The sequence below is a fragment of the Salmo trutta genome, chromosome 17, assembly GCF_901001165.1.
Source record: "Salmo trutta chromosome 17, fSalTru1.1, whole genome shotgun sequence".
NCBI lineage: Eukaryota > Metazoa > Chordata > Actinopteri > Salmoniformes > Salmonidae > Salmo > Salmo trutta.
Window position 1 is genome coordinate 56,214,388 of NC_042973.1, and position 24,512 is coordinate 56,238,899.

Below are 24,512 nucleotides of genomic sequence, written 5' to 3' on the forward strand. Positions count from 1 at the left end.
GAGGGAGCCAGTCGTCAACATAACCTGACTGGAGGGAGCCAGTCGTCAACATAACCTGACTGGAAAGAGCCGACTAGTTCTGAAAGCCTTTTGCCGTACCCTCATCCTACTCCTCGGGTGATGTAGACGTTATCCCAGGCCCTGTGTGTCCCCAGGCGCTCTCATTTGTTGACTTCTGTAACCGTAAAAGCCTTGGTTTCATGCATGTTAACATCAGAAGCCTCCTCCCTAAGTTTGTTTTACTCACTGCTTTAGCACACTCCGCCAACCTTGATGTCCTTGCCGTGTCTGAATCCTGGCTTTGGAAGGTCACCAAAAATTCTGAAATTTCCATCCCCAACTACAACATTTTCCATCAAAATGAGAGGAGTTGCAATCTACTGCAGAGATGGCCTGCGAAGTTCTATAATACTTTCCAGGTCTAAGCCCAAACAGTTCGAGCTTTTAATAAAAAATATGAATCTCTCCAGAAATAAGTGTCTCACTGTTGCCGCCTGTTACAGACCCCCCTCAGCTCCCAGCTGTGCCCTGGACACCATATGTGAATTGATTGGCCCCCATCTATCTTCAGAGTTTGTTCTGTTAGGTGACCTAAACTGGGATATGCTTAACCTCTCTAGGGGGTGTGGGATGCTACCGTCCCACATGGCCAACATCCAGTGAAATTGCAGAGCACCAAATTCAAAAACAGAAATACTCATTATAAGAATTCATAAAACATACAAGTGTTATACATCGGTTTAAAGATTAACTTCTTGTTAATCAAACCACGGTGTCAGATTTCAAAAAGGCTTTACCGTGAAAGCATACCATGCGATTATCTGAGAACAGCGCCCAGCAGACAAATCATTACAAACAGTTACCAGCCAAGTAGAGGAGTTACACAAGTCAGAAATTGCGATAAAATGAATCACTTACTTTTGATGATCTTCATATCGTTGCAACTCACAAGACTCCCATTTACTCAATAAATGTTAGTTTTGTTCGATAAAGTCTCTCTTTATATCCAAAAACCTCCGTTTTGTTAATGCGTTTTGTTCAGTAATCCACAGTTACAGTCAGAAGATCCAGGAAATACTTTTTTGAATGCCAGTCAAATTACAAACATCACGACATGCAACAACAACCAAAGTGCTTCTTCATTCATTACTCTGGTAAAGACAGCTATGCTGTGCTCCACGTTGGATCCAACATCCCTAACATATGGATGTTTATAATGTGTTATTGTCTGCTTGATTTACTGTAGGGTCTCGTTAGTCTGTTTGGACACAGAGATACTTAGCTCATAATGTGTAGAGAACTGTCCCTTGATGGATAGGCTATTGTACAACACACAGAGCTATTTTCCTATATTTGTTGTTAGGTGAAGTTATGGGTCCTACAGTAGGTCTATGTTGTTGTTAGGTGAAGTTATGGGTCCTACAGTAGGTCTATGTTGTTGTTAGGTGAAGTTATGGGTCCTACAGTAGGTCTATGTTGTTGTTAGGTGAAGTTATGGGTCCTACAGTAGGTCTATGTTATTGTTAGGTGAAGTTATGGGCCCTACAGTAGGTCTATGTTATTGTTAGGTGAAGTTATGGGTCCTACAGTAGGTCTATGTTATTGTTAGGTGAAGTTATGGGCCAATTTGGCAAACTGTACAAACCCTCATTGTCAAGCTGATGGAAAAGCCAAAGAGCATTTTACTGGTTGAAGTGTTTTTAAGTACAAAGTGGTTTATTTGCGATGATGACACAAACATTATATTAAGCAGGACATTCAAACGAGCCTTACAATTATAATCCAAAGTAGTGTGAAATGAACTCATCATCAACCTGGAAATGGAGGTTTCTCCCCTGAGTTTTCAGAATACATTGTGAAAAACTCAAATCTTTGCTCCCCATTTTTGCTCCAGGCAGATATAGTACATCCATAACTATCGGTTTCCTCATTAGCAGGGAGGAGTTTCTACAACTAAATTGCTTGTGCATCGCCCTCGTGCCGCAATTTTAGCAAACACAGAAAGGGGCCTATATTGGAGACCAAAAGTTGTCTGGCACACTGCTTAGAGTTTCAACAACATGAATAACTTATTTCTAGCCTACAATCATCGATGTTACTACTAATGTGAAAACAAGACAAAATATGACTATTCTTGCTCATTTTAAGACAAATGTCAAATAATTTTAACATTCATTACAGACGTCAATTGTTGTACAACATCATGGCTACGCTGTTGGCATCCCCTTTTACAGTGGATTTCCGCTGTTGTGGGCCTTTAACCATCTGTCTGACTTTGTTGTTCACACAGGAGAGATACTTCACTATCTTGGATCCTCTGGGGAGCCTCAACAACCTCATGATGCTGACAAGGCAAAGAAGAGTCTCTCCAGATCAGAACACCTCAAGAAACACCTGCAGAGATGCACAGGGAAGATAACTCACTGCTGCTCTGACTGTGGGAAGAGATTCACCTCATCAGGCATTAAAATGCATCAGAGAACACACACAGCAGAGAAACCTTGTAGCTGTGATCAATGTGGAAAGAGTTTTACTACATCTGATCATCTGACTTTACACCAGAGAACACACACAGGAGAGAAATCTTATAGCTGTGGTCAATGTGGGAAGAGTTTTGGTCAATCTGGCTCTCTAACTCTACACCAGAGAACACATACAGGAGAGAAACCTTATATCTGTGGTCAATGTGGGAAGAGTTTTACTACATCTGGCCATCTGACTTCACACCAGAGAATACACACAGGAGAGAAACCTTATAGCTGTGGTCAATGTGGGAAGAGGTTTGCTGCATCTAGCACTCTGACTCTACACCAGAGAACACACACAGGAGAGAAATCTTATAGCTGTGGTCAATGTGGGAAGAGGTTTGCTGCATCTAGCACTCTGACTCTACACCAGAGAACACACACAGGAGAGAAATCTTATAGCTGTGGTCAATGTGGGAAGAGTTTTGGTCAATTTGGAAAACTGACAGTACACCAGAGAATACACACTGGAGAGAAACCTTTTAGCTGTGATCAATGTGGGAAGAGTTTCACTACATCAAGCATTCTGACTGTACACCAGAGAAGACACACAGGAGAGAAACCTTATAGCTGTGATCAATGTTGGATGAGTTTTGGTCAATCTGGACATCTGACTCGACACCAGAGAACACACACAGGAGAGAAATCTTATAGCTGTGGTCAATGTGGGAAGAGTTTTGGTCAATCTGGCTCTCTAACTCTACACCAGAGAACACATACAGGAGAGAAACCTTATATCTGTGGTCAATGTGGGAAGAGGTTTGCTGCATCTAGCACTCTGACTCTACACCAGAGAACACACACAGGAGAGAAACCTTATAGCTGTGGTCAATGTGGGAAGAGGTTTGCTGCATCTAGCACTCTGACTCTACACCAGAGAACACACACAGGAGAGAAATCTTATAGCTGTGGTCAATGTGGGAAGAGTTTTGGTCAATTTGGAAAACTGACAGTACACCAGAGAATACACACTGGAGAGAAACCTTTTAGCTGTGATCAATGTGGGAAGAGTTTCACTACATCAAGCATTCTGACTGTACACCAGAGAAGACACACAGGAGAGAAACCTTATAGCTGTGATCAATGTTGGATGAGTTTTGGTCAATCTGGACATCTGACTCGACACCAGAGAACACACACAGGAGAGAAATCTTATAGCTGTGGTCAATGTGGGAAGAGTTTTGGTCAATCTGGCTCTCTAACTCTACACCAGAGAACACATACAGGAGAGAAACCTTATATCTGTGGTCAATGTGGGAAGAGTTTTACTACATCTGGCCATCTGACTTCACACCAGAGAATACACACAGGAGAGAAACCTTATAGCTGTGGTCAATGTGGGAAGAGGTTTGCTGCATCTAGCACTCTGACTCTACACCAGAGAACACACACAGGAGAGAAATCTTATAGCTGTGGTCAATGTGGGAAGAGTTTTGGTCAATTTGGAAAACTGACAGTACACCAGAGAATACACACTGGAGAGAAACCTTTTAGCTGTGATCAATGTGGGAAGAGTTTCACTACATCAAGCATTCTGACTGTACACCAGAGAAGACACACAGGAGAGAAACCTTATAGCTGTGATCAATGTTGGAAGAGTTTTGCTCGATCTGGAGAGCTGACAGCACACCAGAGAACACACACAGGAGAGAAACCTCATAGCTGTAATCAATGTGGGAAGAGATACTCTGATAAAAGATATCTGATTAAACATCAGAAAATTCATGAAGGAGTTGTTTCATGATATCAGTGAATTAATGTCACAATGTACAATGTTTAAACATTGTAGTAGGAGTATTTTAATGATGTCACAATGTAGAATGTTTTAACATTGTAGAAGGAGTATTTTAATGATGTCACAATGTAGAACCCTAAGCGTTTGTTCCCTGTTCTATTGATTTCAACATGATGTGGATATTAGCCTCAGGGGGAAAATCCAGGCTCTGAAATGGAAGAGTACTATTTATGTGAATTAACAAACAGTAACTAACACAAAAAGAGCTGTGTTACACTTACCATGTTGGTGACCCACTGGAATCAAAATGCAACACATCAAAATGTAGCTAGCTGTTTTCTACAAATTGTCCTCTAACCAGTGATGTACACATTATTCCCAGATTCCGTGTGGTTTTTGAGCTGTTATTTTTAACAGGACTTGCAACCTCATCTCCCTCCTCTCGCACAAATGATTTCAACATGATATCGATGAGTGATGACAAATAAGTGTTGCGTTCCTTTGTTTAGCGACCCCTACATTTAAATGCATCATTCCAAAATGTAGCTGACTGTCTTCTGCAGGTTGTCCTCTAACCAGTGAGGTGAAATATATCTCCCATTTCCATGTGTTTTTGTTTAGTTGTTAGTTTCAACATCACGTACAACCTGATTTCCCCCCTAATGGATATCAGTGATTTATTGCTACTTGTCAAAACAACAGCGTTTCTGGTGCTTGTGCAGTTTTTAAGGAGCTTGTTTTAAAAAATACAAGTAATATGATTATTGTGGCAGATGTTTGTGTATATAGCACATTTTATGTTTAGGTTTTCAATATATCACAAACTGTTTCTGCATATTGGTTATTGATTTAGACACGTTAAAACTGTGTTTTGACATTGGGGCTATCCCACCTAGCAAAATGTCATTAAAAAGACGTTGAAATGTACATTTCATGTAACATTTAGTAATCATAATTATTTATGTAACCGACTGACAATTTTTGGTACAATTATATTGACTTTGTTGCCCTGCTTTTAGAATATCAGGGTTCATTCTCAGATGTGCCAACCCAAATGTACTAGAGCATGACATTGGGGACTGGGCCCTGATCCAACAACATGCCTATCTAGTGAACCCTGAGAAGAGAGAGAAGCTCTGCAGTGAGGTGGAAAGCTGCTACGGATATTGCAGGAGTTTCCTCTTGAAATCAGACATGTCCGTGGTGAGGACAACTTGGTTGCTGATTGTCTCAAGGGTGGGCAGTCAAAAAGATTTGTGTTCTGCATTTAACCAGTGCTTAAACCATGGATCACAATTTATTTTGACTGCACGTTTTTCCGTATTGGAGATGAGTTTTGTTTCGGCTCGTTCCAAGGGGACGAGAGTTCTAGAAGCTAGTGAGTTTTAGGAAGACGAGAGTTCTAGAAGCTAGTGTATATATAGAAAGAATATAGATAATAAACAATATAGAATATAGATTCGATAGAAAGAAAAATGAGAAAAAAATAATACAATTGAATATTATTATTTAGAAATATGTGTTTTTTCTTGTTTTTAATTGTTGACATCCAATAGACACCATGTTTATATTGTAGAAGGTGAAGCATTGTAGTTGATTATAATGTGATATGGACGTTTTCTGTTGGTGGTGAGAAAACTTGTCCAACAAAAATCTTGGATATATTTGTTGTCTTAACTGGGTTGGATATTGCATCCAATTAATATTTTAATCAATGGCATTTCCTTAGAATGTTCATTAGTCTTTCAGTTGTTAGTCTTCTGTTTTTTATCCTCTTATGTTTGTTGTGTACTAAATATTTATATTTTTTTTCATTGTTTTTTCCTGTGAAGCCAGTGTTGCCTCCATGTCTGACATGTGCTGTATAAATAAAGCTTGATTTTATTTGAACATATTTTAAAACAAATGAACCCAATGACCGACCAATCAATAGACTCTTGGTATATCTTAGTATGAAAAACAGTATCAATCCCATGTCATAGGATTCAACTACTGAAAACGGAAACAAACACATGGATCAAACAGATCAATCCCACTTTTCCAGCCTGCTGAAGGTGTGGTGGAGTGGTAAACACCACCCCCGGCTCTAACAGGGGCTTGAGGTGGTCTCCCACAGCTCTGATTATGTCATGTTCTGTGGCCTTGCTGTTCCATTTATTGACTGCCCCTGCAACACAGAAACACATTTAGTCATATTATATAAAACACTCCAAGTAATGGATATGGAGCATCTATGGCCTCAGTTATACCTGGCACCTAAATGTGACTTCTGATCACTCCATGCTGCATTAGGTTTAGATCTGCCAGGATGGGCATTGTGTTCGGAATTTGAGTCAGGCCACCGAATATCCATAAGCAATGTAAAGAGATGGGGTGAATGAGTGGGGAAAAGTACATTTGACACAAATGACCTTCATTATATCAAAGAACAAATGTGTGTGTCTGAGGGGAAATTAACTTTCATTCAGCCAAAAGGGGTGAGAAATTACACCAATATCAGTGGACAATTTGCACTAATGTAAATAAACATAGATGATGGAACATATTCCCTTTAGCTGACGTGATGAACCACTAAGGGGACATAAATATTTACCATCTAAACCATGTGTGACCTCTCACCTCTCTGGCTGTAGAAGTGTTCTTCCTAACCAGTCCCTCAACAGCTCTCTGACTGAGCTCCACCCTCACTGGGTCTTCAGAGGAGAGGAAGGCTGAGGAGGGATGGAAGGATGAATGGATCAGTCAGTCAATAAAGTGTAGAGCTGCTGTCTATGCTGTCTGACAAAATCACTATTTTAGTAGTTCATTAAAGTAAATAAGGCTTTATGACTGCTGAATACCAACTATCAATCATTTAAATCATGTATTTTCAGGTAGAGATACATCCTTGGGATGTCCATAGCCCATTGAAGTTGACATTTAAAATGGTTAGGGTTAAGGTTGGGGTTTAGGGTAGGGATGTCCCAAGGATTCCAGATTGCATTGACCATCGTGTATTATTCTGTCTCTTTTACATAGCAGGTGTAAAATAAACACAGACAGGACAAGTAGGCACGCACTGCATTATGGTCATTGAAGTTTCAAAATAGCATCTAATTATGCCAATCTGTACGTGGGGTTGTTAGAGAAGAATGTGATTGTCAGTCCCAACAATCCATTCTTGCACCTCATCAGGCTCTGAAAAAGGCTTGACTGATGACGTGTTCCATCTATTCCAGGGGACAGCAGAGGAACTTCATCGATTCCACTCCTTCATCAATACAAGCAGTGAACATCTGACATTCACCCTCACCTTCGATGTGCATGAAACAAGTTACCCGATGGTTGCACAATACTTTTCTCGTTAATCATCTTAAATACTTAAACTGAAAATCAACCAATCCTCCATTGTTAACGCAGTGGAAAGGTCAAATGCTTTATTATCTACACATGTAAAGTGGGTGACGGAGAGAAATAAAATGGTTAGGTTATGGTAAAGTTTATAAAATATCAAATAAAATATTTTTCCCAAAAATTGTTTTAAGTCCCAATGCAAAGTTACACCTCACTGTTCTATTTTTGGAGTTATTACATAAAACCAATTAGAATTACAAAGAATGATAAAGTCAGGTGTGATGTAATATGGAGGACCAGCCTATTACCTATGATGTAAACTACAACAGAAATACCTTCAAATGTATAACTTCAAATTAAACCAATCGTTTGCACTCATGACTTAAGTGATTAAAGTTTTGGAAATACATAACGCCATCTATCCAAATATCAAAGAATGTTAGCTATATGCAGTTATCTTAGCCAGCAAGCTAACATGAGTTATTTAGCCAACCAGCTATTAGCCTAACCAGCGTAGCCAATCAGCACGGCTATGGTCAGCGAGCTGGAGCCCAACTAATGGAGACCAGTTAGAACCCAACTAACAAAACCCAACTAAAACATGACTGCAGATCAAAAGAGCAGAAACATACAGAATGATGGCAGGGAAAATACCCAACATCCAAAATATATAGATTCCAGATGTCAGTCAGCTAGCGCCCTAGCAGTAAGCCAAGGTAGAAAACCTCACAAAACTCCTGTAGTCTAGTTCCCAGAGAACATGCTGAAAAGTAGTGATGGGGAAAAAACGTCCTGAAGCATTGACGCTTTCCAGCTGATTGTGTCAAAAATAGGTTCATTAGTCTTGGCTTTGAACAACACAGAATTTAGAACAGCCAAATTATTAGAGATTATGTTCCACACACGATATCGCGTTCGCAGCGTAGCCTTTATGTCATCTACTAAACCACTGGCCATGTTCGAGAGCATCAAATCCATGCTGCATTGTGGGTAAATGGTTAATGGCTGACTGATTTATAAATAATAATGAGTAATTATTTATGATGCAAGGTGATTTATAGATGCATAGATCAGTCAGTTGGCAGTCGCCTGCACTTTCGGCTGCAATATCAAACAAGCCCAATACCAAACCAATCAAACCAAATTAAATGTTATTTGTCACATTCGCTGAATACAACAGGTGTAGACCTTAAAATTAAATGCTTACTTACAAGCCCTTAACCAACCATGCAGTTAAAAAAATAGAGTTAAGAAAATAGTTACTAAATAAACTAAAGTATAAATAAAATAAGATAAAAAGTAACAATAAAATAACAATAACGAGGCTATATGCAGGGGTACAGGTAAGTCGAGGTAATTTGTACATGTAGGTGAAGTGACTCATAGAAAATAAACAGTGAGTAGCAGTAGTCTAAAAAATGTTTTAAAAAAAAATGTAAATACTCCGTATGCCGAGCAGTTGACAGTCACAATAATTTAGGTTAGGTTCAGTCAGGACTCATATACCAAAGGCTGATCCTAAAGTAACCTACCCAAGGCCCTACAAGAGGTTCAGTCAGGACTCATATACCAAAGGCTGATCCTAAAGTAACCGACCCAAGGCCCTACAAGAGGTTCAGTCAGGACTCATATACCAAAGGCTGATCCTAAAGTAATCTACCCAAGGCCCTACAAGAGGTTCAGTCAGGACTCATATACCAAAGGCTGATCCTAAAGTAACCTACCCAAGGCCCTACAAGAAGTTCAGTCAGGACTCATATACCAAAGGCTGATCCTAAAGTAACCTACCCAAGGCCCTACAAGAGGTTCAGTCAGGACTCATTTGTGGATGAGGTTTAGAATGTGTGATGGCTGGAAGAGTGTAGTGAGGATGATCCTGAAAGGGCACAGAGTGTGTTTATAAAATGATTTATGAGTATTGTTGATAAGCAAGGCCCCATTCAGAAAACAGACTGAGGTCAAACGATGCCCCAGGGATTGATGAGCTGAGAAATGTAACGGTTCAACGTAATGAAACCAAAAAGGTAGCGGACAGATCTGTCTGATGAGCAAAGTTATTGTAAATGAATACATCTAGTGACCAAGCTAGACCAGTTATTGTAAATGAATAGATCTAGTGACCAAGCTAGACCAGTTATTGTAAATGAATAGATCTAGTGACCAAGCTAGACCAGTTATTGTAAATGAATAGATCTAGTGACCAAGCTAGACCAGTTATTGTAAATGAATACATCTAGTGACCAAGCTAGACCAGTTATTGTAAATGAATAGATCTAGTGACCAAGCTAGACCAGTTATTGTAAATGAATAGATCTAGTGACCAAGCTAGACCAGTTATTGGAAATGAATACATCTAGTGACCAAGCTAGACCAGTTATTGTAAATGAATAGATCTAGTGACCAAGCTAGACCAGTTATTGTAAATGAATAGATCTAGTGACCAAGCTAGACCAGTTATTGTAAATGAATACATCTAGTGACCAAGCTAGACCAGTTATTGTAAATGAATACATACATCTAGTGACCAAGCTAGACCAGTTATTGTACATTAATACATCTAGTGACCAAGCTAGACCAGTTATTGTAGATGAATACATCTAGTGACCAAGCTAGACCAGTTATTGTAGATGAATACTTTTAGTGACCAAGCTAGACAAATTATTGTAAATGAATACATCTAGTGACCAAGCTAGACCAGTTATTGTAAATGAATACATCTGGTGACCAAGCTAGACCAGTTATTGTAAATGAATTAATCTAGTGACCAAGCTAGACCAGTTATTGTAAATGAATACATCTGGTGACCAAGGTAAAAAGAAAGGATATTATCATCACTAAATCAAGGCTGATGGAAAACATCTATGGACAACTTTGGTTCAACACAAGTGGCAGACATGTTTGAATTCCCACCCATTATAACATTCATTACCAAAACCACCTGACATTGCAAATTACTTTAATTACTATTTGACGGGTCATGTGGACACATTGAGAAATGAGTCCAACTGACGGCTCCCTGAATCGGACCGTAGAGTGAAGGAAAAACAGCCAAGAAGTGCTCAGCATATGTGGGAACTCCTTCAAGACTGTTGGAAAAGCATTCCAGGTGAAGCTGGTTAAGAGAATGCCAAGAGTGTGCAAACCTGCCAATAAGGCAAAGCGTGGCTATTTGAAGAGTCTCAAATATAAAATATATTTTGAATTGTTTAACACTTTTTTTGGTTACTACATGATTCCATATGTGTTATTTCATAGTTTTGATGTCTTCACTATTAATCTACTATGTAGAAAATAGTAAAAATAAAGAAAAACCCTTGAATGAGTAGGTGTTCTAAGACTTTTGACCAGTAGTGTATATTATGTTATATAATAAATATGTAATAACATTAAAACATAACTGTTTGTCCTTATAGGGAACCAGATCGTGACTACAGCTCAGTTACTAAGTCTTTAACCACACTGTGTTGTTACACTGGTGAGTAAAAACTCTTGCTTCCTACACTTTAACTTTTTGTCTGAAAATTAAAATATACATTTTACTCAACTGCGTTACCCACTCCAGTCAGCAGATGGCGGTCTGGGAATTTAAGGTAATACTGTTGGTGTGACGTATAATCTAGTGGACGGAATGCTTCTTTCAACAGCAGCAACAGTTAATCAGATACCTCGGTAGCTTGCTAGACAAAATAGCCGAACCAATAAAGCTCTTCAGATTTCTGTCGTCTAGTTACTTATCCGATTTAATTTCATATTTACGGCGTTGTTGTTATTTGTTAGCTAGCGGGCTGGTTAAGTTAGCATTAGCCTAGCTAGCTAACATCCCCGACCATGAGTTCACTAAGCTACTCTCCTCCTGCTAAAGAAGAGGCCTGCTGGACGGAGAAAGAAGCTCTCGTCAAAGCGGAGGAGGAAGAGGAGGCTGTTGAAATACAAAAACAAGTAGAGGGTGAGGCCGTTACAGTGAAAGAAGAAGAGAGAGACGTTTCAGTTAAAGAAGAGGAAGACGCGTTCAGAGTGAAAGAGGAGGAGGAGGGGGAGATGGCTGTCACATCCAAAAAGGAGGTGGAAGAAGAGGAGGAAACTGGACATCTGGGCCCGGTTTCCCAAACGCATCTTAAGGCATCCAATAATGAACTTAGCCATAAGATGGTTTTGAGAAACCGTTCCCTGATTAACACTAGTAAGTACTGTCTTAAATACAGAGGCACAAACTCTGCAGTTGTTGAACTGATGTTTGGTGTTAAAGGGGAAATCTGCAATAACTACATCAATTTTTGGACTTTTAAATTATTTATAGCCATTGATTCTTGAAGAATATAACACATGCCTCATGAGCTTAGTTCAACTGTTGTACCCCATCAGAACCCCAAATAAGCTTTTTTACTCCAATGTTTAGAAACAATGTAAATCAACACTGTATAGCCTCTGTCTATGCATTTGAGACTAGTTACATTTCTCCAGACCCATCCATCAGCTTATTACCAAGACAGTGTTTGAACTGCAGATTGGTTGATTGATTGATGTGTTTTTTTTAAACAGCAACAAAATGGCTGCCCAGAGACTTGGTGTAACAGTAACATCTTGGCATAACAGTTACAAGGTGTTGGTTTGACAGTCACTGGACCCAGGTTTGAGTTCAGCTCAGGGCAACCCCCTGAATTCACTGCACTATGAATACAAAGACTGGCCATCCCTGATGTCATAATGATAGTTTAACCAGGTTTCTAGGCTATATAGTATATTCTAGAATTCATCCCTGATGTCATAATGATAGTTTAACCAGGTTTCTAGGCTATATAGTATATTCTAGAATTCATCCATGATGTCATAATGATAGTTTAAGCAGGTTTCTAGGGTATATAGTATATTCTAGAATTCATCCATGATGTCATAATGATAGTTTAACCAGGTTTCTAGGCTATATAGTATATTCTAGAATTCATCCATGATGTCATAATGATAGTTTAAGCAGGTTTCTAGGCTATATAGTATATTCTAGAATTCATCCATGATGACATAATGATAGTTTAACCAGGTTTCTAGGGTATATAGTATATTCTAGAATTCATCCATGATGTCATAATGATAGTTTAACCAGGTTTCTAGGCTATATAATATATTCTAGAATTCATCCATGATGTCATAATGATAGTTTAACCAGGTTTCTAGGGTATATAGTATATTCTAGAATTCATCCATGATGTCATAATGATAGTTTAACCAGGTTTCTAGGCTATATAGTATATTCTAGAATTCATCCATGATGTCATAATGATAGTTTAACCAGGTTTCTAGGCTATATAGTATATTCTAGAATTCATCCAGGATGTCATAATGATAGTTTAACCAGGTTTCTAGGGTATATAGTATATTCTAGAATTCATCCATGATGTCATAATGATAGTTTAACCAGGTCTCTAGGCTATATAGTGTATTCTAGAACTGCCAGTGTAGATTTCTTGTGGAGGCAAATTATTAGAGCTGTTGATAAGTCATTTGTATAATATTCAGCCAATTTTTTTCATGCCATTACGTTAAAGGCGAAACATACCTGGATTCAATTACATTCATGAATTGGTTTGAAACCTTTGTTTTAAAACCTTCTCAAAGTTGTTCCCTTGACGGATTTGTAGAAAACAGTTTGTCGTAAAACACTTTTTTTATTTATTTAAATGTAACCTTTATTTAACTAGGCAAGTCAGTTAAGAACAAATTCTTATTTACAATGACTGCCTACCCCGGACGACGCTGGGCCAATTGTGCGCTGCCCTATGGGACTCCCAATCAAGGCCAGTTGTGATACAGCCTGGATTTGAACCAGGGCGTCTAGTGACGCCTCAAGCACTGAGATGCAGTGTCCACTGTGCCACTCTGGAGCCCCAAAATCATGTTATAGGCCTACATTTGCACACAGGCCAGGTAGACTAGTCCAACTTCTATATGTGTAATCAGGTGTGCGTCGTTACTCAACATTGACAGGAGTGTTTCAAACAAAAGACAATGAATAAATTGACAAAACTGACGCGTCTTGAGGGGTAAGGTCTGGGTGGTCTGCCAGGGGCCGTTTCATTTAGTATCCGTTTGGGTCGGCATGGGGAATGATTGTATTGTCCCATAGTATGTTGTACCGAAGTTGAACGACTAAAAGGGAGTGTAAGTTAATGACTATTGTTGGATTCTAAACTTTGAACATATTAAAGACATGATAGATCAGACGCAGAGTATATAAAGGACTGAGATCTGTAGAAAGACAGAGTGGCTGTGGAATGTGCTGGGTGGACGGGAGGAGATCACAGGATTGCTTTAGGGGGAGCGGATGGACATCTGTGGATTAGGCGAAGGAGGGGTTGAGGTCAGGAGGTCAGGTCAGATACCCTGAAGGGAGTAATAAGGGTTTAGTATCCTGTTACCCTCTTCCTGACGAAACCAGAAGATGTAATGATTGGATAGGAGTGTCCAAAGTGGGGTATATATACTTGTGATGGTGAGAACATGTTTTGTCTGACTTACAGCTGTAATGACCCTTTGGGAAGAATTAAACTTGGTTAACCTCTCTGGGATTTGTCAGCCAGTGAAATTGCAGGGCACCAAATTCAAACAACAGAAATCTCATAATTAAAATTCCTCAAACATACAAGTATTGTACACCATGTTAAAGAAACTTCTTGTTAATCCAACGTGGATTTAATAGTATGTTGTACCTAGTTTCCCTCCTTCAGGGAACAGTAGTTATATTCATAACGTGTGGATTTAATAGTATGTTGTACCTAGTTTCCCTCCTTCAGGGAACAGTAGTTATAGTCATAACATTACGCTTGTCATATGATGAACTTCAACTTAAATGTTGGATCTTGCTGTCGGACAGTTTTTTGTATTCAGATCTCTGAAATGCTCCCTAACTACGTAACATTTAGTGTCTCCTTATGTTACGCTGGGAAAACAGTTTTCATGGGAACAGAAATCCTAAATCATTTCAGAGTTTGCTAAATCCAGTGGTTCTAACCGAGAGTCATCTTAACTTTGTTGACAACACCCAAATGGATACTGTCATTAATGTGGTTCTTCAATAATTACACGTCATTCTTAATACTGTAGCTGTTTAGTTACAGTCACATGTTCAACTATCATCAGCTGATCCAGGAAATAATTTTCTGAATGACAAACATCACGACATGCAACAACAACCAAAGTGCTTCTTCATTCATTTCTCTGGTAAAGACAGTTATGCCGTGCTCCACGTTGGATCCAACATCCCTAACAAATTCATTTTTATACTGCGTTATTGTCTGCTTGATTTACAGTAGGGTCTCGTTAGTCTGTTTGCACACAGAGATACTTAGCTCATAATGTGTAGAGAACTGTTCCTTGATGGATAGGCTATTGTACAACACACAGAGCTATTTTCCTTTATTCTGGACATTTAGAATGACAACACATTACAGAGTAGCCTCGTGGGATTATTCACTAAATTATCTGGTGATCAGGTTATGAAATGTCATAACAAAGACATTTTAATTTCCTAGTTTCACCTGAAATATTAAATGATTTATAGTCCTAGGTCTATGTTGTTGTTAGGTGAAGTTATGGGTCCTACAGTAGGTCTATGGTATTGTTTGGTGAAGTTATGGGCCAATTTTTTAAACACTTAGTGTACAAACCCACAATGTCATAGCCTTCCCTGTGGCTCAGTTGGTAGAGCATGGTGTTTGCAACGCCAGCATGGTGTGTGCAACGCCAGGGTTGTGGGTTCGATTCCCACGGGGGGCCAGTACAAAAAAAATAAAATGCTTGAAATAAAATGTATGCATTCACTAATGTAAGTCGCTCTGGATAAGAGTGTCTGCTAAATGACTAAAATGTAAATGTAAATGTCAGGCTGAATGCAAAGCTAGCCATAGAGCATTTTACTGGTTGAAGTGTTTTTTAAAGTATAAATCAGTTGATTTGCGACACTAACACAAACATTATATTAAGCAGGAGATTCAAGCAAGCCTAACAATTATAATCCAAAAGTAATGTGAAATGCACTCATAAGCAACCTGGAGGCTATTTTTGCTGTCAGTCTATGAGAACTCCCCTGAGTTTTCCCCCACGGTGGTGAATTAGTGAATAGACACAGAGCTTAATGTGACTTTCCTTGAGTAGCACTCCTGATAATGCGCTGTAATATTCAGAATGCATTGTGAAAAACTAAAATCTTTGCTCACCATTTTTGCTCCAGGCAGATATACTACATTCATAACTAGCGGTTTCCTCATTACCAGATATACTACATCCATAACTAGTGGTTTCCTCATTACCAGATATTCTACATCCATAACTAGTGGTTTCCTCATTACCAGATATACTACATCCATAACTAGCGGTTTCCTCATTAGCAGGGAGGTGTTTCTGCAATCAAATTGTGTGCGCATTGCCCTCATGCCCCGATTTTATTGAACACAGAAAGGGGCCTATATTGGAGACCAAAAGTCGTCTGGCACACTACTTAGGATGTCAACAACTTTATGAACTTATTTCTAGCTACAACTAATGTGAAAACAAGACAAAATTACTTGTTGCTAACTTGACTGTCTTAATTGTCAAATCATTCAACAGACGTCAATTGTTGTACAACTTCATGGGTATGCTCTGGGCATCACCTTTTACCTCAAATAAACAGTGGATTTCTGCTGTTGTGGGCCTTTAACCATCTGTTTAACTTTGTTGTTCACACAGGAGAGAGACGTGACTATCGTGGATCCTCTGGGGAGCCTCAACAACCTCATGATGCTGACGAGGCAGAGAAGAGTCTCTCCACATCAGAACTCCTCAAGAAACACCAGCAGAGACCCACAGGGAAGAAATCTTACTGCAAATTGTCGTCAGAACTTAAAATACACCAGCAAGTACACACAGGAGGGAAAGCTCACCACTGTTTTGATTGTGGGAAGAGTTACTCAAGAGCAGATGCACTGAAAGTACACCTGAGAATTCACACAGGAGAGAAACCTTTTGGCTGTAATCAATGTGGGAAGAAATTTACTGTGTCAAACTCCTTGATAGTGCACCAGAGAACACACACAGGAGAGAAACCTTATAGCTGTTATCAATGTGGGAAGAGTTTTACTACATCTAGCCATCTAATTGTACACCAGAGAACACACACAGGAGAGAAATATTTTATCTGTGATCAATGTGGGAAGAATTGTAATACATCTAGCCATCTAATTGTACACCAGAGGACACACACAGGAGAGAAACCTTATAGCTGTGGTCAATGTGGGAAGAGTTTTGGTCAATCTGGCCACCTGACAGTGCACCAGAGAAGACACACAGGAGAGAAACCTTTTAGCTGTAATCAATGTGGGAAGAGTTTTAGTACATCTGGCTATCTGACTATACACCAGAGAACACACACAGGGGAGAAACTTTATAGCTGTGATCAATGTGACAAGAGATTCTCCGATAAAAGATCTCTGATCAACCATCAGAAAATACATACATGAAGGAGTTGTTTCATGATATCAATGAAATATCCCACCTAGCAACATGTAATTGAAAAGAAGACTATGCTCGAAGTCCAATATACGTTCGGTTTTAGTTGAAAGTTAAAAATATGTATTTTCGGGTTGTTTTTTTCAATGACTTGAAAACAACTTCATTTCAACGTACTTGCAGCCTATACACATGGACGCAGTATAATAAATTGGTCTATAATCAATTTGATTAACAATCCTACTTCACTCCAGTATTTCTTTACAACATTCAAGTGTTAATTGTCTTTATTCCACTACTGAAGAAGCATGACTCAAATCACCTCATATTTCAAACATTCAGCCTGACAAAAAATACATGTTTTATTATTCCATGCCTCACCATTAAGTTAATTATTGCCAATAGATATTAACAAAGGGGTGTACATTTGGTTTTGATATTTACAATTCATGTAATGTTTAGTAATCATAATTATTTATGCAACCAACTGACAATTTTTGGTACAATTATATTGACATTGTTGCCTTGCTTTTAGAATGTCAGGGTTTATTCTCAGATTTGCCAAACCAAATGTACTAGAGCATGACATTGGGGACTGGGCCCCGATCCAACAACATGCCTATCTAGTGAACCCTGAAAAGAGAGAGAAGCTCCGCAGTGAGGTGGAAAATTACTACGGATATTAAGGAGCTAGTTCTAGAAGCTAGTTAGTTTTATTCTATAGAAAGAAAAATGAGAAAAAAATAATACGATTGTATATTTTTATTTAGAAATACTTTTTTTTCTTGTTTTAATTGTTGACAGCCAGTAGACACCATGTTTATATTGGTGAAGGTGAAGCATTGTAGTTGATTATAATGTGAAATGGAAGTTGTTTTCTGTTGGTGGTGAGCAAACTTGTCCAACAAAAATATAGGATATATTTGTTGTCTTAAGGTGTTACAGGCTTTGGTTTTTCCATTTATGTTATGAGGTTGGACTTTAGCACGTATAGCTCGTTAGCACGTATAGCTCGTTAGCACGTACAGCTCGTTAGCACGTACAGCTCGTTAGCACGTACAGCTCGTTAGCACGTACAGCTCGTTAGCCCGTCTAGCTCGTTAGCACGTAGGACGCACTGATTGGTGTCACCTCGTTAGTCAGTATGTGTTACACCTGTGCTGGCTTGTCCATCTCGTTAGTGGGAAGGTGTTTCACCTGAGCTGGTCCAGGTTCTATTTAAGAGTGTCTGGCCCAGTGCTCCAGTTGTCTTGATAGATGTGGTGAGTCAACACCTTTAGTTGCTCCACCTTTTTGGTCTTATATCGATTTGGGGGGAAACCAGTTTGAATCTGCTCTTGAAACTAACACAACAAAACAAAAAACACTTGGAAATGGAGATATATTTTACCTCACTGGTTAGAGGACAACCTGCAGAAGACAGTCAGCTACATTTTGGAGTGATGCATTTAAATGTAGGGGTCACTAAACAAAGGAACACTTATTTGTCATAAGTCATCGATATCATGCTAAAATCATTTGTGCGAGAGGAGGGAGATGAGGTTGCACGTCCTGTTAAACTAACAGCTCAAAAACCACACGGAATCTGGGAATAATGTGTACATCACTGGTTAGAGGACAACTTGTAGAAAACAGCTAGCTACATTTTGAAGTGTTGCATTTTGATTAAAGTGGGTCACCAACATGGTAAGTGTAACACAGCTCTTTTTTGTTAAATCTCATAAATAGTAACTCTTTCAATTCAGAGCTTGTATTTTTCTAGGATGCTGATATCCATATCATGCTGAAATCAATAGAACAGGGGACAAACGTTTAGGGTTCTACATTGTGACACTATTAAAATATTCCTACTACAATGTTAAACATTCTACATTGTGACATATCATTGATATCATGAAACAACTCCTTCATGTATTTTCTGGTGTTTGATCAGATGTCTTATCGGAGAATGTTCACAGCTATGAGGTTTCTCTCCTGTGTGTGTTCTTTCTTTGGTGGTATATCAGGCTGCCTGATCACACTGATCACAGCTATAAGGTTTCTCTCCTGTGTGTATTCTCTGGTGTGCAGTCAGATGGCCAGATTGACCAAAACTCTTCCCACATTGAGTACAGCTATAAGGTCTCTCTCCTGTGTGGATTCTCTGATGAATTTTAATGCCTGAGGAGGTGAATCTCTTCCCACAGTCAGAGCAGCAGTGAGTTTTCCTTGTGGGTCTCCGCAGGTGTTTCTTGAGGTGTTCTGATCTGGAGAGACTCTTCTCTGCCTCTTCAGCATCATGAGGTTGTTGAGGCGCCCCAGAGGTTCCACGATAGTCACGTCTCTCTCCTGTGTGAACAACAAAGTCAGACAGATGGTTAAAGGCCCACAACAGCGGTAATCCACTGTAAAAGGTGATGCCAACAGCGGAGCCATGATGTTGGACAACAATTGACTTCTGTCATGAATATTAAAATTATTTGATATTTGCCTTAAAATGAGCAAGAATAGTCATATTTTGTCTTCTTTTCACATTAGTAGTAACATAGATGATTGTAGGCTAGAAATACATTATTCATGTTGTTGAAACTCTAAGCAGTGTGCCAGACGACTTTTGGTCTCCAATATAGGCCCCTTTCTGTGTTTGCTAAAATTGTGGCACGAGGGCAATTTCATTGCAGAAACTCCTCCCTGCTAATGAGGAAACCGATAGTTATGGACGTACTATATCTGCCTGGAGCAAAAATGGTGAGCAAAGATTTGAGTTTTTCACAATGTATTCTGAACGGGGGAAAACTCAGGGGAGTAACCTCCATTTCCAGGTTGATGATGAGTTCATTTCACACTACTTTGGATTATAATTGTAAGGCTCGTTTGAATGTCCTGTTTAATATAATGTTTGCTACAGTATTATGAATTATGTGTAATTATTGCAGAACCGCGTTAATGACAGTATCCATTTGGGTGTTGTCAATAAAGTTAAGATTCTATTTTAATTTTTTTATTTCACCTTTATTTAACCAGGTGGCCAGTTGAGAACAAGTTGGATAAACAAATGTACAGTCAATAACACAACAGAAATATCTATATACAGTGTGTGCAAATGGAGTACGGAGGAAAGGCAATAAATAGGCCATAGTAGTGAAGTAATTACAATTTAACAGATTAACACTGGAGTGATAGATGTGCAGATGATGTGCAAGTAGAAATACTGGTGTGCAAAAGAGCAGAAAAAGTAAATAAAAACATTGGGATTAGGTAGGCAGTTGGATGGACTATTTACAGATGGGCTGTGTACAGCTTCAGCGATCGGTAAGCTGCTCAGATAGCTGATGCTTAAAGTTAGTGAGGGAGATATATGTCTTTAAAGTCAGCGATTGTTGCAATTCCTTCCATTCTTTTACATTTTAGTCATTTAGAAGACGCCCTTATCCAGAGCGACTTACAGTAGTGAATGCATACATTTCATACATTTTTTTCCTGTTCCAGTGATTGGCAGCAGAGAACTGGAAGGAAAGTCGGCCAAAGTAGGTGTTGGCTTTGGGGATGACCAGTGAGATAGACCTCCTGGAGCGCGTGCTATGGATGGGTGCTGCTATGGTGACCAGTGAGCTGAGTTAAGGCGGCCTAGCAAAGACTTGTAGATGACCTGGAGCCAGTGGGTTTGGCGACGAATATGTAGCGAGGGTCAGCCGACGAGAGCATACAGTTTGCAGTGGTGGGTGCTATATGGGGCTTTGGTGACAAAACGGTTGGCACTGTGATAGACTGCATCCAGTTTGCTGAGTAGAGTGTTGGAGGCTATTTTGAAAATGACATCGCCCAGGTCAAGGATCTATAAGATAGTCAGTTTTACTAGGGTATGTTTGGCAGCGTGAGTGAAGGAGGCTTTGTTTGCGAAATAGGAAGCCGATTCTAGATTTAATTTTGGATTGGAGATGCTTAATATGAGTCTGGAAGGAGAGTTTTCCAGACACTTAGAATATGTGGACAACAACAAATACCTAAGTCAGAATCGTCCAGAGTAGTGATGCTAGTCAGGCGGCGGGTGCAGAGAAGATTGGTTGAAGAGCACGCATTTAATTTTACTAGCAATTAAGAGCAGTTGGTGGCCACAGAAGGAGTTTGGTATTGCATTGAATGGCATTGAAGCTCATTTGGAGGTTTGTTAACCTGTTATGGATAGGGGGCAGTATTTTCACGGCCGGATAAAAAATGTACCCGATTTAATCTGGTTATTACTCCTGCCCAGAAACTAGAATATGCATATAATTGTTGATTTGGATAGAAAACACCCTAAAGTTTCTAAAACTGTTTGAATGGTGTCTGTGAGTATAACAGAACTCATATGGCAGGCCAAAACCTGAGAAGATTCTATACAGGAAGTGCCCTCTGACCATTTCTTGGCCTTCTATAGCCTCTTTATCGAAAACAGAGGATCTCTGCTGTAACGTGACATTTCCTAAGGCTCCCATAGGCTCTCAGAAGGCGCCAGAATGTTGAATGATGACTCTGCAGTCCCTGGGCTAAAAACAGTAGGGGATTTGGAAAGTGGTCGATCTGAGAACAATGACACGGGTGCATGCGTGCACGTGAAGACACCATTTCTTCTGTCAGTCTTTGAACGAAAACAATGTCTCCCGGTCGGAATATTATCGCTATTTTACGAGAAAAATCGCATAAAAATTTATTTTAAACAGTGTTTGACATGCTTCGAAGTGCGGTAATGGAATATTTTGAAATCTTTTGTCACGATATGCGCCAGCGCATCACCCTTCGGATAGTGTCTTGAACTCAAGAACAAAACGCCGCTATTTGGATATAACTATGGATTATTTGGAACCAAAACAACATTGGGTGTAAAGTACAAGTCCTGGGAGTGCATTCTGACGAAGAACAGCAAAGGTAATCCAATTTTTCTTATAGTAAATCTCAGTTTGGTGAGTGCCAAAATTGGTAGGTGTCAAAATAGCTAGCCTGTGATGGCCGGGCTATCTACTCAGAATATTGCAAAATGTGCTTTCACCGAAAAGCGGACACCGCGATTGCATAAAGGAGTTCTGTATCTATAATTCTTAAAATAATTGTTATGTTTTTTGTGAACGTTTATCGTGAGTAATTTAGTAAATTCACCGGAAGTGTTCGGTGGGAATGCTAGTCACATGCTAATGTAAAAAGCTGGTTTTTGATATAAATATGAACTTGATTGAACAAAACATGCATGTATTGTCTAACATAATGTCCTAGGAGTGTCATCTGATGAAGATCATCAAAGGTTAGTGCTGCATTTTGCTGTGGTTTTGGTTTTTGTGACATTATATGCTAGCTTGAAAAATGGGTGTCTGATTATTTCTGGCTGGGTACTCTCCTGACATTCTAATGTTTTGCTTTCGCTGTAAAGCCTTTTTGAAATCGGACAATGTGGTTAGATTAACGAGTCTTGTCTTTAAAATGGTGTAAAATAGTCATATGTTTGAGAAATTTAAGTTATAGCATTTTTGAGGTATTTGTATTTCGCGCCACGCGATTCCACTGGCTGTTGACCTCGCCTAGACAGGTTAACCTCTCGGGTATGTGGGACGAATCGTCCCACCTAGTCAACAGCCAGTGGAATCGAGTGGCGCGAAATACAAATACCTCAAAAATGCTATAACTTAAATTTCTCAAACATATGACTATTTTACACCATGTTGACTACTATGTTGACTACTATGTTGACTACTATGTTGACCATACAACCATGTTGATACAGTGTTGATTTACATTCTTTCTAGACGTTGGAGTAAAAAAAAGCTTATTTGTGGTTCTGATGGGGTACAACAGTTGAACTAAGCTCATGAGACATGTGTTATATTCTTCAAGAATCAATGGCTATAAATAACTAATATAAAAGTCACAATATGCATGTAGCAATTGCAGATTTCCCCTTTAACACCACACATCAGTTCAACAACTGCAGAGTTTGTGCCTCTGTTTTTAAGACAGTACTTACTAGTGTTAATCAGGGCCCGTTCATCGTTAGAACCATTGGACGCCTTAAGATGCGTTTGGGAAACCGGGCCCAGATATCCAGTTTCCTCCTCTTCTTCCTCCTCCTTTATCGATGTGACAGTCATCTCCCCCTCTTCCTCTTTCACTCCATAAACTGCATCCTCCTCTTCTTTCACAGTAACATCCTCCTCCTCTTTCACTCTGAACGCGTCTTTTTCTTCTTTCACAGTAACGGCCTCACCCTCTACTTCTTGTTTTACTGTGATGTTCTCTTCTTTAGCAGGAGAGTAGCTCAGTAACCGCATGGTTGTGAACGTTAGCTAGCTAGGCTAATGCTAACTTAACCAGCCCGCTAGCTGAATAATAACAACAACACCGTAAATATGAAATTAAATCGGATAACTAACTAGACGACAGTAGTGGGTTTAAAACACAGTGGCTAATATACACTAACGCGTCTAAAGAGCTTTATTGGTTCGGCTATTTTGTCTTGCAAGCTACCGTGGTGTCTGACTAACTGTTGCTGCTGTTGAAAGAAGAGTTCCGTCCACTAGATTATACGTCACACCAACAGCATTACCTTAAATTCCCAGACCGCCATCTGCTGACTGGAGTGGGTAATGCAGTTGAGTAAAATGTTTATTTTATTTTCTGACAAAAAGTTAAAGTGTAGGAAGCATTAGTTTTTACTCACCAGTGTAACAACACAGTGTGGTTAAAGACCTAGTAAGCTAGTTGTAGTCACGATATGGTTCCCTATAAGTACAAACAGTTATGTTTTTGCATTATTACAAATGTATTAACTTATTTCGGGAAATCTTCTAAACTACCCACAATGCACTATTTCCCAACGTCATATGTATTATCAACTCTATGCTACCGAGTTTGTATGCCAGTGTAACGGTGTAATGAAGTTACATAAAAAAAAAATGTATTTAACCTTTATTTAAACATGTCACAGTATCTAACGAAGGTGGCGCCCCTCCTCGGTCGGGCGGCGCTCGCCGGCCTATTAGCTGCAACCGATCGTTGTTTCTGTGTCTTTTGGTTTTGTCTGTCTATCCCGCACCTGTTTTGTGTTTGTCATTCGTGGGGGGTTATTTAGTGTGTATTTTCAGTTGGGGTTCTCGTGCGGTTCTCGTGCGGGATTGTTTATTGTTACTCAGGACAGTTGTGATTGTATCCTGTTAGTATCCATTATATTGCCGGGCTGCGCCCCGTGCGCTGTTTTTTTTCAGTGCGCTTATTTTGGGTGTTTTCCCCTGGCGGACTTCGCCACGCGCCCTGTGCCCTACGGCTATTGCATTTTTCTATTATTATTAAAACACAGTTGCTCCGGCCCTCTGTCTCCTGCTCCTGATTCCACATCTCCACTGGTCCTAGACAACCGTGACAAAACAGGCAAGCCAGCTAAGGACAAATTCTTATTTACAATGACGGCCAAACCCTAACCCAGACGATGCTGGGCTACT

General features: G+C 39.5%; 1 protein-coding gene and 1 pseudogene across 1 annotated transcript; both read left to right on the plus strand.

The window, feature by feature from the left end:
* Positions 1-2,559: 2,559 nt before the first annotated feature.
* LOC115152463 (zinc finger protein 2 homolog) lies at positions 2,560-3,996 on the plus strand (the record flags this gene model as incomplete). Its single annotated transcript, XM_029697338.1, has 2 exons — positions 2,560-3,368; positions 3,705-3,996. Coding segments are annotated over 2 exons (1,101 nt in total), but the record flags the coding sequence as incomplete, so codon positions are not given.
* Positions 3,997-10,380: 6,384 nt separating this feature from the next.
* LOC115151386 (zinc finger protein 208-like) overlaps positions 10,381-24,512 on the plus strand; it is a 111,835-nt pseudogene continuing 97,703 nt past the window's right edge.